The following is a 16,903-nucleotide window of genomic DNA, read 5'->3' as shown; positions in this document are numbered from 1 at the left end:
TGCAGGAGGTGATTTTGGGAAGCAGGAAAAGCAATGCAGTGGTTCTGCATTAAAATAGTGAAATAGTGTTTCTGCTTCTATTCAAAATAAAATAGTTTTTTTGTTTGTTTGTTTGTTTGTTTTTTAGGGCAACAACAGATACAAAGAGCAGAAACTGACTGTGGCATCAAGCCAGAAAAGGAGGTGAGAAGGTAAAGCCAGGTCATTAGCAAATGGAGGTAGAGGAGAAAAGCTGAGCCGAGACCTTCCCCGCAGCCTGCAAGCCCCCGCCCGCACCAATTACTTAATGAAATCCTCAGCTCGTGCCTGCACGGCACCAACCATGGTGCCCCTGCCCTTCCCGGGGCTCCAGCGCTCGGCACGGAGCAAATTCCTACAGCAGCCACTTAATAGGAAATATTACAGCAGGTAAAGTGGGGAGCATGGTGCAGAGCAGATGGCAAATGCCAGATGGGTGAGAGCAAAGGAGGGAGGTGTCAGGATGTGGAGCGAGCTGTAGGCTCTGATAAGCCCAGCTCCCATCAATTGGCAATTAACTTGGGCTATTAGCATCAAACTTTGCCTCTGAAGTTTCCTCCCCTCCTCCTTGTTTCCAGGTGAGGTGGGTATTGGGTGAGAAAGTGAACCCGGAATTGATTCGCAGTGAGGTGCCTTGTTCCTCAAACACACACACACACAAAAAAACCTGCCAGGAGTCTTATTTGCCAAACAGAATGGGATTACTCTCCGTCAGCACTGTCCCAAGGGAAAGGGAAATTGGTTCTACCTTGCAAGGACTTTTATTTATAGCGAGCAAGCAGAGCCCTGGCGCTGTTTTATACCATGCTGGCATGGGATGGGGACGCGTCCTTCCAGGGGCAGGAGGTGGCACCAGCAGGAGCATCCTCTGTCCTCCGTCCTCGACCCTCCTCGCTGCCTCCTGCCATTGTCCAGGGCTGCACAAACATGGGATGGAGCAGCCCCGTGCTGGCTGCTGCTGGGTTCCCGTTAATCACCCTCTTTCCTAACCACACCGTTTAACAGCTGTGATTACCACACAGCAGAGCCCCTCTTGCTGCTTCCCAGCATTAATCCCATCAGACGAGGTGGTTGCTGCTGGAGAGGGACCCCTGGGACTGGCAGCACTGCCCTGCACGGGCTGAGCTGCCTCTGCCTAATGGACCAAGCCGATCTGTGTGCTGGGAAATGACGTTTATCTACTCCAAATAAAATTTACGGCTGCTGTCTGAGCTCCTGAGCTGGGAGATCCCAGCTGCAGCAGAACGGCCCCATGGAAAAATGGGCAACCCTTCTGCAGCCCCATTCTGCCTCCTCTTCGTGGCCGCCCAGCACTGCCTGGCTTTCCTTTCATTTTCTGCTCTTCTGTCAGGGCTGAGCTGTGCCAGCCACGCAGGAGGGGATGCACTCCCGTTATCCCAAAGGTTTTTTTGCTCTTTGAAGGCTCCTCACAGCTCTGCCTTGCAAAGTGCTCTCCATCACCGGTGATGGATCTGCGTGGCTGGAGAAACCCCGCTCCTGACAGCCCCAGCTTCCGTCCCACCGGGTGCCTCTAATGCATTTCATGGCACCGGCACTCTCTGATGGCCTTTTCCATCAGCACAGCTCCAGGAACTAATGCATTTGAATGTGCCCGAGGCAATTCCCTATAACAAACTAATGCAGGCCTTTAATTTTAACAAGTGGTTCAAACGCAGCGCTTGAATAGCATCACTTACGGCACTATTTTTCTGCTGACATTTGCTATGCCCCAGTCTCTTTCTCTCAGTTAAAGTTAAAATCACTAAATTCCTCTTTAAAATGCCCTCGTTTCCCTAGGAAATACAGCTTTTCTGAGGGTTTGCTCCCATGTCTGCAGTCCCGGCCACGGAAAGCAGCAGGATCCTGCACCACACGTGGGTGATGCTCAGCCGCGAGGGGATGCACCGAAAGCCTCGCTGCTGCCAGCTCCCTGGGGATGCTCAGGGGTTTTCTGAGCTCTCACAGCTGCCTGGTTCCTTCTCAAGGAACCTAAAGGTTCCTTCTCTCTGCTCTGTGCTGTGCAAAGTGCAAAGCTTTTGCTTTCCAGAGCCATGCCCCTTGCTGCCTGGCGGGGTGACGGCGTCGCCTCTCTTATCCGCGAGAGCTGCTCGGAGCTGGCAGGACCCGGAGCTGGCAGCTCTTGGCGAGTGCTTTCCACCTTCGGCAGGTTCCTATGGAGATGCAGCTCCTGTCATCTCTGTGTGTGTGATAATTGAGCAGCAGAAAGGGAAAGCGAGAGCGTTCATGAGCCTGCACGAGCCGGGCTCCGCGCTGCCCAGCCGAGCTCTCCTCCCCGGCCGCGTGCCCCAGACAGAAACATTTCCAATTGCACTTTCCATCTGGCATTGATTACTCTCCAATTCCTTGTGCCTTCATTTGCAGTCAGCGGAGGCGAGCTGACTGACATTGAGGGAGAACGACTCCTCGCATGCCATCAATCAAGTGCCATCAGGCCTCAGCTTCCCAGGCTCGCGGGCCACAAGGTCACCCTCGGTGGGAAATGAGCTTTCCGTCCGCCTCGCGCCCCTCTCCCACCGCATCCCAGCTGTGCTGCGTGGCAGCAGAGAGAGGACCCCCAGTACACGAGCTGTCATTAGTCACTGTCCCCCCTGCCTCCCGCTTCTGGACCCCCAGACGGACTATTTTGTGGATAACTAGGAGGAAAATTCACCATTTCTTGGCAGGAAATTGTGGGGCTCCTCAGTGCTGGGAGCAAAGTCCAGCTACGGAGCTTTGCTTTCTTTTTGCTCCTCCAAAACTGCTTCGTCTGACTGCAGCCCTTTCAGATAAACCATGTGGCTGCTCACAAAGTCTCAGCACTTGGGAAACACGAACCCTGCCAGTGATCCGGATCTGACCTTCCCCACGCAGATGAGCCAAAACGACCTGAGAGTGGGGAGAGGCAGAAAAGGGATGGTGCAAGCCAGCTCTCCCCTGATCTTTGCATGTTTAGGATGGCTGAGCTGCATGAGGTATGCCTCCAGCCCTAGAAAAGGGCTTTAAAAAGCCCTGTGCTGGCTCTTTTTAAAGCCCAGCAATTCCCCCAGCTGCCGAGACCCTTGAGGAGCTCCCCGGCTGCCCGTCCTCCCTCTGGGTGAGCCCTCCAGCCCCCCTGGCAGCTGCTGCCTGTAACGAGCTAAGCTAGCCCCGACAGGCTGCAATTAGCACACAAACCCCCTCGGTGCTATTTATACGAGGGATGCAGACAAGGATAAATCATCCTTTTCCTTTCCACCAGCCTTGCGCCCTGACCCCAAGGATGTACCCTCGCTTTCCCCACCCCATCTCTCCCCTGGAGCAGGGACCTGCTGGTGTTTGGGGCAGCCAAGCCCACGACAGCAGCTACATCTTATTAACGTTTCCACTCCCTGCTTCGCAGCAAAGGAATTCAGTTCAAATGGTGCACAAAATGCATCTGCTTCCCAGCTCAGCGCGGCTCCGAACTGCGCAAAATCAGCAGGTTTTGTACTTTGGAAGGAAGATTGGCCCGTAACTAGTAAATATCGATTTTTTTCCCTTGAAAGCTGCTCCCGGGCGGTTGCTGCAAGGCTGCACAACGCGAGCAGCACGGCCGACGACAGCACCGTGAGAACATCGTGCTGCAAGAGCATCTTTTCCTCCCCAAAGATAACCACAGCTCTCCCCTGGCTGCTCTCCTGGGCACAGCCAGGCTGAGAGGCGGCACCCAGCTTTGAGGACATGACTTTCCTATTAAGTGGCTCACCCTTATTAAGGGAAATTAATTACACTCTAGCAGGCAATAAATCTTTCCCTGGAGAGACAGGGAGGGTGCTTGGGATTTTGGTCTGTGTGTGTGATGTTCAAATTAGCGATTCTGTCTAATCCCATTTTTCAGCGTAATAATGCTGCTGGGCGAGGAGTGGGTAAAGTTCCATGGCTTACGGGCACTTATTTTCTGGGAAAAAGAGCGAATTTCATCCCCACTCCCATCAGAGCCAGGGATGAAATCGCTCTAAAGTCTGCACCCTGTAAGCTCTGGTTCCCACCGCTGTATTTTAAGAGGACATTTATGCTTTCCCCCAGCTCAGATGTGACAGCAGAGCAGTGGCACCCTGCAACCCCACAGCGAGGCCCAGCCACACCAGCTTTCATATTATCTTGCTGTAAATGAGATTCACTGGACAATATGGCTCTGATTTGCACCACAGCTGTGGAGGAAAGCTGCCTTTAAGAAAGCTGCCATCTATGAATAAATTTGATATACTCATTTTGGGCTCCTGACAGCTCAAACTTTCCTTGGCTCCTGTTCCTGGTGCAAGGCAAGGACCCATCCTGCCTTGTGACCACCTCTCACAGAAGGCAATATTGATTTATGTTTTAAAAAAGGGCTTGCAGTATGGCAACATGAGCCTTCTTCTTGCTGGATGGGGCTCAGCACAGGCGGTTTCATCCCCCAGCTCTCTGCCTGCCCCCGCAGAAGCTGTGCTCATCCTTTCCTTTTCAGAGAACTCAGCTATTTAGGCAAGGGACTTCTCCCTCAGACCTTTGAAATGTTCTGGCACGTAGAGGCAGGTGGTGCAGGGAGGGCAAAGCCCTTCTTGTTCTGCCAGGTAGCCACTGGCAGCCCATATAGACAGGCTGTGACCACTTGCCATCCTCCTCATGGTAGCCAGCACAGGACCAGCAGAGCTGCACCAGGGTGCTGTGCACCTCCAGACCTCACAGAGCAAGGCAACTTCCCAGGAACTCATCCCTCAGCCCTTCCTACCTAGGAACTAAGCTGCAGCCCCTCTGGCTTCTTACACAGCTCCCTGAAACCAGAGTCTTACAAACAAAACTCTCTTCTATCTCAGCAGCTCCCCTGCTAGGGACCCTTTCCACCAAGCAACCCCAACCCCCACCCTGCCTTTGTGCCTTGCAGCACCACTCCCTGTACCCCCAGAGACCCAGCTGTCACCCAAACCGAGCCCCGGGGTGAGCTGTGCCCCTTGTGAGGCTTTTGGCATCCTTAGCTCCAGGTGGGGAGCAGCTCCTTCAGGAAAGGTGGAAGGAGGCCTCTCTCCTAAACCACACGTCCCTGCAAAACCATCGGGTGCGTGCCAGGAGAGAGCCCCTGCCCTGCTCCTGAGCACGCACGCACGGAGGAGATGAGCAAGCATCGCAGCAAGGCTCACCAGGCAGCTCCTCCGGAGCCCCGCAGTACAATCAATTAGAGGAGAAGAAGCTGCAGCTAAATCCATAGCAAACACGGCTGTTTGATTTGGTTTCTGAAGTCCTCGCCGCCTGTGACACACGACACAGGATGGGATGAAAGGCTGCAGGGTCCCGGGGGACTGGCGCAGCACGGCGCCTGGCTGCACAGCCCCTCCGAGGCACCGCTCAGCCTCTGTGCTGCAAGATCCCAGCTTGGGAAAGTCCCCACCAGTCGCATCTCCTAATTAATATCTGTTACCTAATTGCGTGCCCAACTGCTAAGTGATGTCAGGTTAATTAAATGTTAAATCTTTCTCAGTTAGGACAGGGGGGAGAAAAAGAGGAGAAAGAAAAAAGCAAAGTTACAGAAGCTTAAATTGCAAAACGCTTACAAGCCTGTTAATTTGAGTAATTGTTTTCACCTCCCACCCTCCACCACCCACACATTAAAAGCCAAACTTCAGGCTCAGCACTCAAGCCCCTCAGCAAGCCACAACATCTGGGTTAACGCTCCGTCCTTGGACTACCCCAGCTGTGCACTGTAAAGCGATCAAACGCAAGACCTGGGCTGAATTTAATAGTGAAGCATCTCAGCAGTCACAACGAGCTGCTGGAAGCTGCCCCTGGCCCCCGGCCGAGTGCTTCCAGCAGGATTTTGCCCAGAATGAAGAGAGCCTGGCGGGAAGCAGGCAGGGGCTGAACACAATGAGCACACGAGGGATGCCGGCTGGAGCCTGCTGCAGCAGGGTTACTGCAGAGAGCCTGGGATCTGGATAAAAAACCACTGTCAGTACAACCCACAGCCTCATCTCCTTAATGGAGATGATCTTTTTGCCTCATTAAAAGCTGCTCGTTGCTCAGCTGTGAACGCTGCTGGAAGGATTCAAGTTGGATCAGAGCTGCAGTGACATCACCGCTGCAGACTGGAGTTCAGCTGGTGTGGATGAAACACCAGGGTGGGAGTGGAACGCACCCATCAAGTCACTCCAGGAACACCCTGATGAGAACAAGCCATCCTCTTGATTCTATTGATTAAACAAGTGCCTTTTTTTGAAAGTTCATTTTTCTTGTTATTCCCCTGATCCCTGAGGTTGTGAGCTGTGTGCTGATTTTCCCCAAGTGGCTCAAATTCCATAAACGAGTGAATTTTTTGTCTGCAGAATACCTGAACTGCGAGCTGTGGACACTGCCACTGAATAAGAAGTTCAGAGAGGCTGAACTGTCTGTTCAACCCAAGTCACCAAAACAGCAGGTGTTTCCAGACAGGAATTTCACCTTTTAATTTGCAGTTCTCTTCACTTACCTAAGAACTTAGAAATTAGAAGAAAAACAGTTCCTCCATGCCTCTTTTAATGATGCTAAGGATTTTTTTTCCCCCCTTTTCTTATGCGTTCAGCTGACCCAGTGAACACGGGGTTTAGGTGGAATTATACAGGTCACCCAGAGGAGGTACTGTCCTGCACCTTCAAATCAAAAACTCCTCTATGAAAAAATTGCCTAGAGACAGCTCTAATTTGTTCTAAACTATCATCTCTTCCATCTGCAAGCAGGGGATTGTTATCTATTTATTTCTTACAATGTCACCGAATCAGTGACCACCTGCAAGGTGTCCATGATGATAAACGCTTGCTTTGTATACGGAGCTATTTCTGACAATGCTTGATAGTGCACATCTATCAAATTGCCTGGAGGAGCCACCTATTAGGATCATTATCTAACACAGGCCCTTTGAGGGAGTTCAATGTCAGCACATCCCGGGGAAGGCACCTCACCAGGTACCTATTCTGCTCATTATTTCTCTAGATTAATAGGTTCAGCCCAAATTCATAATGAAAATGTGAACTTTGGAGTTGGTGTACCCAGAGCAAACTGCAGTGAAAGAGACTTGCAGGAAGCCTCCCAAGCACAACTTACTGCTTGGGGCACACAGGAGCTCCTGTCCGGAGGGAGACATCTCAGCCAGCCAGGGAAGGCACAGATGTTATTCCCCCTGCAAGACTGGAGTTGTTCACCAGACACTCCCTGCTGCTTGTTTGCTCCCTGCTGGAAGCTCCACAAGCTCTCCTTTTTCAGCTTGCTTTGTCACAAAGGAGAGTTATTTTCAAAGAGCACTAGTTCAGCTCTGTGGTTTTGATCTAAAAAGCATCAGTGTTCAGCAATCTTTTATCAAACCTCAGCCATTACTCCCCAAACCACCCTTCCTACAAGAAAGCCATTAAGAATTCTGCACAGGGCTGAGAACTATAGTGAAAATTACAACCAGGAAAACTTTATTTCTTATGGCATCAGACGCAAAACACAGGACCTTAATTCCTTCTGAAGAGCCTCACCTATTAACAAAAGGCACAAACACTCCCTCACAGTTTGGTTCTTGGAAGGAACATACAAAAAAATGATATCCTGAGAATGCCTCAATGTTCTCTAGCTCTCCCTTCAAGACTGGGTCTATTTTGACGGTGGTGTCTGAAGCCATGCCCATAGCACCAGACCTAGCAGCAGCTTAGATGACAAGCTAATGCCAGTCTCTTTCTGTAGGCTGAACTGCTCCTGCCAGCGAGGGATGCAGCCTCTTCCAACCAGACAGTGTTTTTGCTGCATTGCTTTTTGTTTCCCACTACACGATTCAGAGTACAGCTAGGCTAGCACACAAGTAATATACAAATACACACAATACTCCACCAATATACAGAAAAAGTCAACCAGGTTTCCTGTATTGCCCCAGGAATCCTTGAATTGAACAGAAGTGAGGGAGTTTTGTTAAACAAAATGCAACTGCTCAAGTAATTTTAAAATGAATACTAGCAGAAATCAAAGACAGTAAATGAAATACTTGTAGCCTAGTAGTTTACAATATTGCCACCTGCAGTTAAGACTTGGAAGCTACCAAAACCCAATAAAGTGATTTCCAAATGCATGGTGCATAGCTGAGGCTTGCATTGTGACACATTTGTTTTTTTAAATTAAATTCATATACGAATGCTGTTCTATATTTTTTCCCTAGCTCACTGGCTACAAAAATTTACACCAACACATTAAGTTGCATCTGATAGCAGCATTTCCCAGTCTTTTTTTTTTTTTTAAATCATGCTGCAGGATTGGCTTTGGCAGAAGCTAAACTCCAAATATCCTCCATAGTCTCTGCAAAGTGGCTTGAATCAAGGGTGAAAAGGTATCTTTGGAAAGAGCCAGCTAAGGAATAAATAGGCTTATTTTTAGAAATAAAGTTCTTAGACAAAGTTAGCAAAGCTAAATTTTTTTTTACCATGAACACCTTATTATCTGTGTTAACTCCCCCAGCTGAAACAGATGGAAGATTATCAGGCTGTCCCTTGCAGATGCCATTTTACACATCTGACTTTGATTAGTAGAGTAACACTTTAGGAAGCGAAGCTAGTGACACTGTTAAGGAATTACACATATTTATTTCATAGACAAGATATGCATCCTCTCCCACAAAGACTCACAATGAAAATGAAACCCTGGGTTTTGAGACATCTTTTGCACTATAAAACATAATGCCATCTTGTCATAGATAGCTAGTGCTTCATAGGGAGCTCCGCCCTTTCTAAGCTGTTAAAAAAGACTGTTGTTACAGGAAAGCAAATGCAAGACTACTCTGGCATCATCTCACAAAACATTAAGCCAGATAAGTTCCTGTTACATACAGCTTCTTGGGGAAGTGTTAAAGGTGAGTTTTCCTGAATTTGGAATGAAGCAAGATTTATTTCCTATAAGCAATGATGAAAAATACAATTATTGACTGAAGTTGTTTTATTCAGTTTAAATAGTATTAGTTGGATTCACCTCTAAGAAATGCAGTGAATCAATTTAATTTAAATGGGTAGACAGGAAAAACAATATTTGACTACTCTCAACTTCCTTCTTCCCTGTCTACATTCAATTTCAGGGGAATGTCTTCTCCTAAAGCTTTTGAGAAGTATACATGAAAAGCAGTTCTCTCACATTAGAGACATCACTGAATAACCTTACAGCTACAGCTTACAGCATCTGATTAGCCAACAGTCTAGCTGATGGATTTTGTTAAACCACCAGTGATTTTTTTATTTCTTTTAAAACAATAAAATGAATATGTCCACTATAAAACCTCATAACCAAAATATTTTAAATTCATGGCAGCACCATAAACAATAAGAAACTTTCCATTTAGTCCCAGGCACCTGTAACTTGCCTTGAGATATCTCAATACTATACTGAGATAGTCATCACTTTTAAAACCACCAGTGGGGAAAGGCCATGCCTGAAAGGAAATGCAACAAATCCGATCTGTTGGTTTCTTTTCCCAGACAGAAGTGAACTCCAGTCACTTGCGTCCACTGCTTATGTCTTTTGCAAGATACCACAATAGCCTTTCTACTCAGCTTGCTGGTTTGCAAGCCCAAGGTAACTGTGCCTTGGTCTTCACCTTAAACAGAAAATAAAGTATTCAGGTTGTTGTTTTTTTTTTTTTTTTTAAATTGTTGAAAAGTAAAAAATGCATTCTAATCTCAGCACATATTACAGGTATAAAAAGAATTCCTAACTTCCATTCTGTAAGCTAATAGAAGGAAGACAGATTAGAAGAACTAAAGACAGCAGTCCTAAATGTAAAGTTCCATATTTACAGAGGGATGCCAACATTCATCAAGTTTCATCGGTGGGTTTTTGTACCACTGCAAGCTTGTGCGAGACGAACCTAAGAAGAAAGAGAAATCCATCAGCAGTCTTAAGAGTTATTATTATATCCCACAGACACTTAGAACTCCTGCCTGAAGTGGAATACATTTTGTTTTTCAAAACATCAATAAGTTTTCCAACAACTGCATGGTTTAGAATAAGCTAGATGTGAAGTAAAGGTATTCCCATCCTTCCATTCTCAGTTCATGTTCTCTCTTGATCAGTGACATGAGCCAAGATCAAGACAAGGGGGAAAAGAAATAAGGAGCTATTACAATTCAATAGTCCAGTGGCTAATGACAGAGACAACCCTGCATTATAACTTCAGTACTAGATTAAAAGTAGACTTACTGATAGCTTCTTCATAATTCCTTGTGCCTCCGGATTCAAATGAAGAAGATTCTTCTTGGTCAAATCACTCGCTGTTAAACGAATACTCTGTAAAAACACCAAAACCAAATCTTAGGTTTCCTGTTTGGGTAGCTGCAGCAGTCAGAAAACGAAAAAAATAAAGAAATCCATGCATACTAGAAGACCATGTACAAGCAAAGATCTACATCCAGTTTGACCAGAAGCTTACCTCATACCTGCATTTCAGCGTACCAACATAACTGCCAGCAGAAGCTGTTTTTAATTATACATAAATGCACAGAAAAACATCACACTACGTTCTGCTTAGGCCAGCTCCCACTTCTGACTGATAGTTTTTAAGGTTCTTTTTAACCTACATCTATTCCCCAATAACCTGTAGTGGAACAAGTAAACAGACAAGAATGGATGGCCAAGAGTCAGTAGAAACTGATAAAACACCCAAGAATTTACAGGCTATCCTTTCAGCATGGATTGGACAGATTGAAGTTCCTGACTTTACCTCTCCTCCTCCAACAGGGACTGTAATGAAGATATCATTGCCATCAGCGAGGGGGCTGCCATTGGCAGAGATGGTATAAACTCGTTCATTTACTGCAGGTGTGCGCAAACCCGGGGTCTTGAAAATTCTGAAACAGAAGTTATGGGTAAAAAGTTTTACTGCAAACGCTTAAAACACTTTGACTAAAAGTTGTATTTCAGGTTCAAAGAGACACTGGGGAATGTTCCACATAAAGATGATTGATACATAAAGCAAGCAGCAAGGCACTCCTCTATATAACAGATTAACAGAGTAAATTAATAGAACACAGACCTGGAATCAAACCTGGGTGTGACAATGGAAGTACCCCCCTGAACACAGAGATCAACCATTCGGCCAGTAGCTGGAGTGATGAAGTTGTTTTTGCTTGACCTGTTTAAAAGAAAATAAAGTAAAGCCCTACTGCTCAGAAAAGAATCATTTTAAGATACACAAGTGGTGTCTTATCAAAGTTTTAGGTGAGATGATTGGAGATTCTTACCAATCCAGGGCAACCCAAAGCTAGGGATAGCTGGTCATTACAAGAGAAGTTGACCACTTTCCATCACTGTCACATCATTTCCACTGCCTCCCCACTCTGTCCCCAGCATGACATGCCTACATCAGCCAGCCTACTAAGCCACACTCCATTACACATAAAAGATAAATAAGCAATCTACACTTGGTCTCCATTTTTGGAAATCCTGTAGTAAGGGATGTCTTTTCTTACCTTTTACTCATGCGTTTCACTCTTGCTGAAGGAGCTCTTCTGCTCCTGGACACTGGTGCTTTTTTAATAGATGCCCTCATCTGAAACATTAATTCCCAAATCAGTTAATGCCCTCTCACATGGCAGAGGAGTTCCAAATATGGAATAAATGCTTCCATACAAAACATTTGACTCAATAGGCTCCTTTTTAAAATCACAAGAGTCCAAAACAAACCCCATACAAACTTCTGAGACCATCCCCATTCAAGCAGTAGTTTTATATTCTCTCTCCTAAGTTCAGCTGTAGAACTTAAGGAGGATGCATGAACTTTTAATCTGACTCAGTCCTGTTCATTTACTTATTATTGCCCAGAGCAAAATGGATATATTAAAAAAATTATGTTACTATTGGTAAAAGCATCATCAACTCAGTAAGTAGCTTATATCTTGGGAATAAAGTAATCATGAAGTAGTCATTTACCTTTCCTGTTCTTGGATTAGTATTTTCAACTTCTAGCGTTGGAACAACTTGGGTATCATGTTTTGCTCTCTTTGCTACAGGAAGCAAAGGAGACTCTGCTGCTTCTTCAATGGCTTCAATAACCTGTTTAGATTTCTCTACTAGAAGGAGAAAGCATTATCCAAGTTGAGAACACTAATTTTACATTATGGACTACCACCTAAGGTAAAAATTAAGCCAGTACATGCATTTTTGGTTACAATTTACTTCTAAAATCTGAATTCCAATGAAAATGGTGGACAGAACACCATTTTGAACATTTTGACAGAAGTAAAGCTACTTCAGATAGCAGGAATGAAGGTAGAATTGCTTCCACATCTTTAAATATATTGAAAGCTTTAAGAACTGAATTATTATTCACAATATGTTAACCATGACATGCTTTCCTCTTACTGAGCTCATCACAATGCTTAGAAACAAACTGACCTTTCTTGATGACTTTTAAAGGAGTCTGGATAACTTCTGCTGTTAACTTGTTTATTTCCCTTATTTCCAAGTCTGCCTAAAATTAAAAAGTCATAGTACTGTTAGGATTATCAGTAGCATAGATCTGAAACAGAAGTTGTTGACCAAATCCTTAAGAGTATTACAGCAAAAACACCTTCACATTCTTCTGTTGAGCTCAGATGGGGACTGTCCCTACCGTCCCTATTATTAGGGATGTCACTTTGTATTAGATCTCCCTGCTGATCAACCAATTTAGAAATGCTTTGGTGTACAGAAGACTGTGTGTTCCTTTGGGTACACATGAGTGAAGTCAAGCATGCCAGCCAAGGAGCAGTATGAGCAGCAGGCAAATCTTACACTGGATAAAAGAAGCATCTCTTACTGATAGGTCTTAAAGCAGCATTTACAAAATTATTAATGTAACCCATATTACTGCAACACTCCTACAGATTCAAGAACCCCTTTGTTTCCTACAGGGCTATATGACACCACCAAGCCAGTTTAATATTTGTGTTGAATACTTACTGTCACTGCCGCTTCCAAGACCTTTTTACTCCCTCCTTTAGCTAGAAAGAAAACATTTCATTTTTAGAAGTGATCCCCAACAGCTCCTACAATATATACAGCTATATTTTAACACTGCACTAGAACAAAAAGCAGCACAAAGCAGTTTTCCTAGCAGTGCGTGAGCAACCTCAGATGGATACCAGCACTCCCAGACACCACAGTTTTTCTGCTTGTAGAAGTCCACTTGCCTCAAGCTTTTGCTGCCCATTTAGCAAAGGAAGGAATGCCCCCACCAGCCCAGCACTCCCCATACCAAAGTACTCGAGCCAGTTCATCTCGCGGAGTGCCATGGGCAGCCGGAGGATCTCGATGTTGTACAGGTTCTCTGCCTCCTTGACCAGGCGCTGCCCATTTGTCTGCAGCTGATCGACCCGGCTCCTCACTACAGGGACAGGGGCACAGGGTCATACTCAGCTCTGGGCCCAAGAAACCCCCCATCCTAAAAAAAGGGCCCAGCAACACCTCTCCCCTTCCACCCAGAAAGAAAACAGTTCTGGAGCCATCAAGCCACCATCGGCCACCTTCCCTCAAAACCAGGCTCAACCACCAAGCTCCTCACCCCCCCCCCAAACAGACCCGGCCCCTCTCACCCCTCTTCCTCCCCCCCCCCCCCCCCTCCCCCCCCCCCCCCCAAACAAACAGGCCCAATTCCCTCTCCCCTAAACTAAGGGGCCCGATGCTGCTGCAACCCCCCCTCACCCAAAACGGGCCTTGGGCCGCCCCCCTCCAAAAACCGGGCCCAGGACCACCCCTACCCCTCCCACCCCCCAAAAAACTGGGCCCAGGACCACCCTCACCCTCAAAAATCAGGCTCGACCACCCCCCATCCAAACCCACCACCCCCAAACCGGGTCCCCCCCCCCCCAATAACGGGCCCAGACCCCCCCCCAACCCCAAACCCCCAAAAGAACCAGGCCCAGTGCCACCCCCTCCCCAAAACCCGTTCCCAGCCCCCACCCTCGCGGTCGAAGTCCTTGAGGAAGGCAGCCAGCTTCCTGCTGCGGGCCCCCCCGGCCGCCTTCTTGCGTGAGGGCGCCATGGCGAGGCCGCGGGGCCTGGAGGTGCCGCTGCCGCCGTGCGGAGCCCACCCAGCCCCGACCCCCTCCCACCGCCCCTAAGTCGCCGCCGCCGCCCGCGCCGCGTTTAAACCCAAGCCCCGCCCCCCTCTCCGCCCAATCAGAACGCGGCGAGCGCCGCGCGGCCAATCAGAGCCGAGCCCTGATTGGCCGCGCCGCCGTCCGAGCGCGCCGCGGCTTGATGACGTGCAAGCGGGGAGCACTTCCGGGAAGACGCCAAGATGGCGGCGGCCGCGGGCGTGATGGCGGCGGCGCTGCGGGAGTGGGCGGCGGTGGCGGAGCGGCAGGAGGTGGCGCGGAGGGAGGCGCTGGCCTCGTGGGAGCCGCTGCTGGTGTCTCTCGCCGGGCTGGCGGAGCAGCTCCGGGCGGCGCGGAGGCTGGCGTGGGGCTCCTCGCCCCTCGGGGCCTTCGGGGAGCTGCGGGAGCGGCTGTGGAGGAAGCAGCGCGGGGCGGCCGAGGCGCTGCTGGAGCAGCTGGGCCGGCGGCGGTGAGGGGAGGAGGCTCCGGGGCCGGGCTGGGTGCCGGGGGATGAGGCTGGGCTGAGCTGTGCCCCGCAGGGAGGAGCTCCGCGCCCTGAGGGACGCCGTCGGGACCGGCGCTGCCTCCGTGCTGCAGGTCTACGAGGAGAAAGTGGCGGAGCTGGGGCTGGACGAAACCCTGCGGCGTGGGGCTCGCCGCCCGTCGCTGGCTGATGTGCTGGAAGGGCTGCAGGATGTGGAGCGGTACTACCGGCACCTGTATCCTTGCGGTGGGGGTTTTGCATGGGGGGTGGCGGGTGCTGCTTTGTGTGTGTGTTGGCCTTATGGAGCCTGTAGGTACCTGGAGAGCAAGCTGTTACTGCTGAGCATCAACTGCGACAGCCCAGAAGATATGGAAGCCCTCCCGCAGGCCTGGAAGAGGATTCTGGAGCGGTATGAGGAAGACACTGTTCAAGGTAGCTCCTCACGTGGCAGACCCAGAGGGTGTTTATTAGCCCGGGAGTCTGAAGGCCTTCCTACCCCCGGCTCCTGCATTGGGCTCAGTAGCAGTGGGTGAGCTTGCTCCCTTTGCACTGTTTCTTTGCAATCCGTGCTCAGATTTTGTGAAAGATTTGGTGGTAAATACTAGCCTTTACGCCCAAGGATCATCTGGGAGCGGTGTCTTTTCTCCCATTGGAATGGGGATTGCTGATTTGTTGATCCATTTCACTAGCTCTGTGAAGTTGGCTTTATATACGTTTTACTTCATTGTTTTAAGTTAAATTTTTGCGGGTACAGAACACAAATGCATTAAACTAATGGTTTATTTTTTCTTCCCCAACTCAGATGTTCTCCTTAAGGTCTCTCTCTACTTGGACAACCAGTGACAGCTGCCCTGCTAACCAGGCTCCAGATGGACAATCCAAGGAAGGACTGATGTTGACCAGCTTCTATGAGTGTCTGGTATATTCAGAGATAACCACAAAGAGGAAGATGAGTTGAAAAAGATTTACTGCTGTGTTTTGGAATCTGAATGAATTGGCCTTGGTAGGAAATGCTTGGACTGTTCTGTTTTCAAATGGAGATGGACAGCGTCTGAAGAAGAGGTTGAGCTGAACAAGTCAACAATAGAAGGGAGTCAGCATCTTCAACTATGAAAGGCATCCTTTCTTTTTCCTGCTACGGGTGTTTTGTATACAAAAAAAAAAAGTTGAAACTTACTGACTTGTAAACAAATGGTGAAGTGCACTGCAAATAAATGTAACATTGAGGTCCAGTGGGTTGATACCACATAAAGATCGTTAGGTACCATCCTTAACAATAAATAAAGATGTTAAGTCAGGAATTAAAAACAGTTTGTGCATTGTGCTTCTGAGCAACATGTTTGCTTTTATCCCACCTGTACATTGAAGAGGAAGGAACAAATTTGGCTTGTAAATGTAGTTACAAAGGTACACAGATCTAGCACAAACACCTGACATCTGATACAGGCAGTTTTCGAGTGTGTTACAGTATTCTGAGAAAGACATGTCTGTACCAATTAAAATGACTTGCTTGTAACAAATACTGATATGTTTAACTGAGTCTTAAAACTTCATGTTCTGTGGCAGCAGCAGCTGGTGCCAGTTAGGGTCCTCTTCTGTTGGCTGAAACTGATCCTTTGTAATGTTCATGGGAAGTGATGGGATTCGTGTCTGTAACTTACCTGGTAAAAGCTGTAACTTGTCAGAGAAGGTCAAATAAAAAAAAATGTGCCTCCAGATAGACTGTAGATGTGCTTGAGTACATGTTTCTTATCTTTTTTTTTGGGAGAGGGCAAAATATGTCTCAAACCCCGGAGAATCCATTTGACCACCAGAGGGCACTGCTCAACCTACAGAGAGCTGTGTTCGGAGGGCCTTTGGAGGCTGCTGGCTGCGCAGGACTGGTGCTGCCAGTTCTTCCCCATCAGCTGACGACTGTTTGTGGAATGGTACTTAATATGCAGTTTTAATTGCAAAGAAAAATAACATCACCCTCTTGGCTTTGGTATGGCTTCAGGGTGTCACGGCTGATGAAATCAACGTTTGTCAAAGGAAGGGAATTAAGCAGAGGGAAAATGAGGCAGGTTCTGCTCTGAGCACGCATACTGGGGGCTGGTGGGGTGCTCAGCTGGTTTGCTGGCATGGCTGTAAGCTGCTTCTCTGCCTGCATGCCCCACGTTGCTTCAGGGCCCTGGAGTGCTGCTGGTGCTGATCCTGCCCTCCAGCCTGCTGCAACAGTGGCTCTTGTGGCTGGATGAGCCGCTTCTGCTCTTTGCATCCCCTACAGACCTTGTGCAAGAGTGCAGCTTAGCTGCTGTGAGTCAACGTGCCACTGTTCTGGAGCTTTTCACTTGGCCATCTCCTTGCT

At 48.2% G+C, this 16,903-nt stretch overlaps 2 protein-coding genes across 3 annotated transcripts; one reads left to right on the top strand and one right to left on the bottom strand.

Moving 5' to 3' along the window:
* Positions 1 to 9,820: 9,820 nt before the first annotated feature.
* CDCA8 (cell division cycle associated 8) lies at positions 9,821 to 14,017 on the bottom strand (the record flags this gene model as incomplete). The annotated part of the gene is made up of 10 exons (XM_084300511.1): positions 9,821 to 9,865; positions 10,198 to 10,284; positions 10,718 to 10,844; positions 11,030 to 11,128; positions 11,466 to 11,545; positions 11,926 to 12,065; positions 12,391 to 12,466; positions 12,937 to 12,977; positions 13,232 to 13,360; positions 13,936 to 14,017. The coding sequence occupies 10 exons, from the start codon at positions 14,015 to 14,017 to the stop codon at positions 9,821 to 9,823; spliced, it is 906 nt and encodes a 301-aa protein (XP_084156637.1).
* Positions 14,018 to 14,275: 258 nt separating this feature from the next.
* On the top strand, positions 14,276 to 16,255 carry AIRIM (AFG2 interacting ribosome maturation factor; the record flags this gene model as incomplete). Of its 2 annotated transcripts, none has more annotated exons than XM_084300823.1 (4): positions 14,276 to 14,541; positions 14,612 to 14,791; positions 14,870 to 14,988; positions 15,359 to 16,255. In XM_084300823.1, the coding sequence occupies 4 exons, from the start codon at positions 14,276 to 14,278 to the stop codon at positions 15,397 to 15,399; spliced, it is 606 nt and encodes a 201-aa protein (XP_084156949.1). In that variant the 3' UTR covers positions 15,400 to 16,255. The 2 variants fall into 2 exon arrangements, with proteins under 2 accessions (XP_084156949.1, XP_084156948.1); XM_084300822.1 differs by having other exon boundaries at positions 14,870 to 15,085.
* Positions 16,256 to 16,903: the final 648 nt, after the last annotated feature.

The sequence above is a fragment of the Netta rufina genome (genome assembly GCF_964035555.1).
Source record: "Netta rufina genome assembly, chromosome: 23".
NCBI lineage: Eukaryota > Metazoa > Chordata > Aves > Anseriformes > Anatidae > Netta > Netta rufina.
Note: the sequence above shows the minus strand (reverse complement) of the source record. Positions and strands in the feature narration are given on the sequence as shown.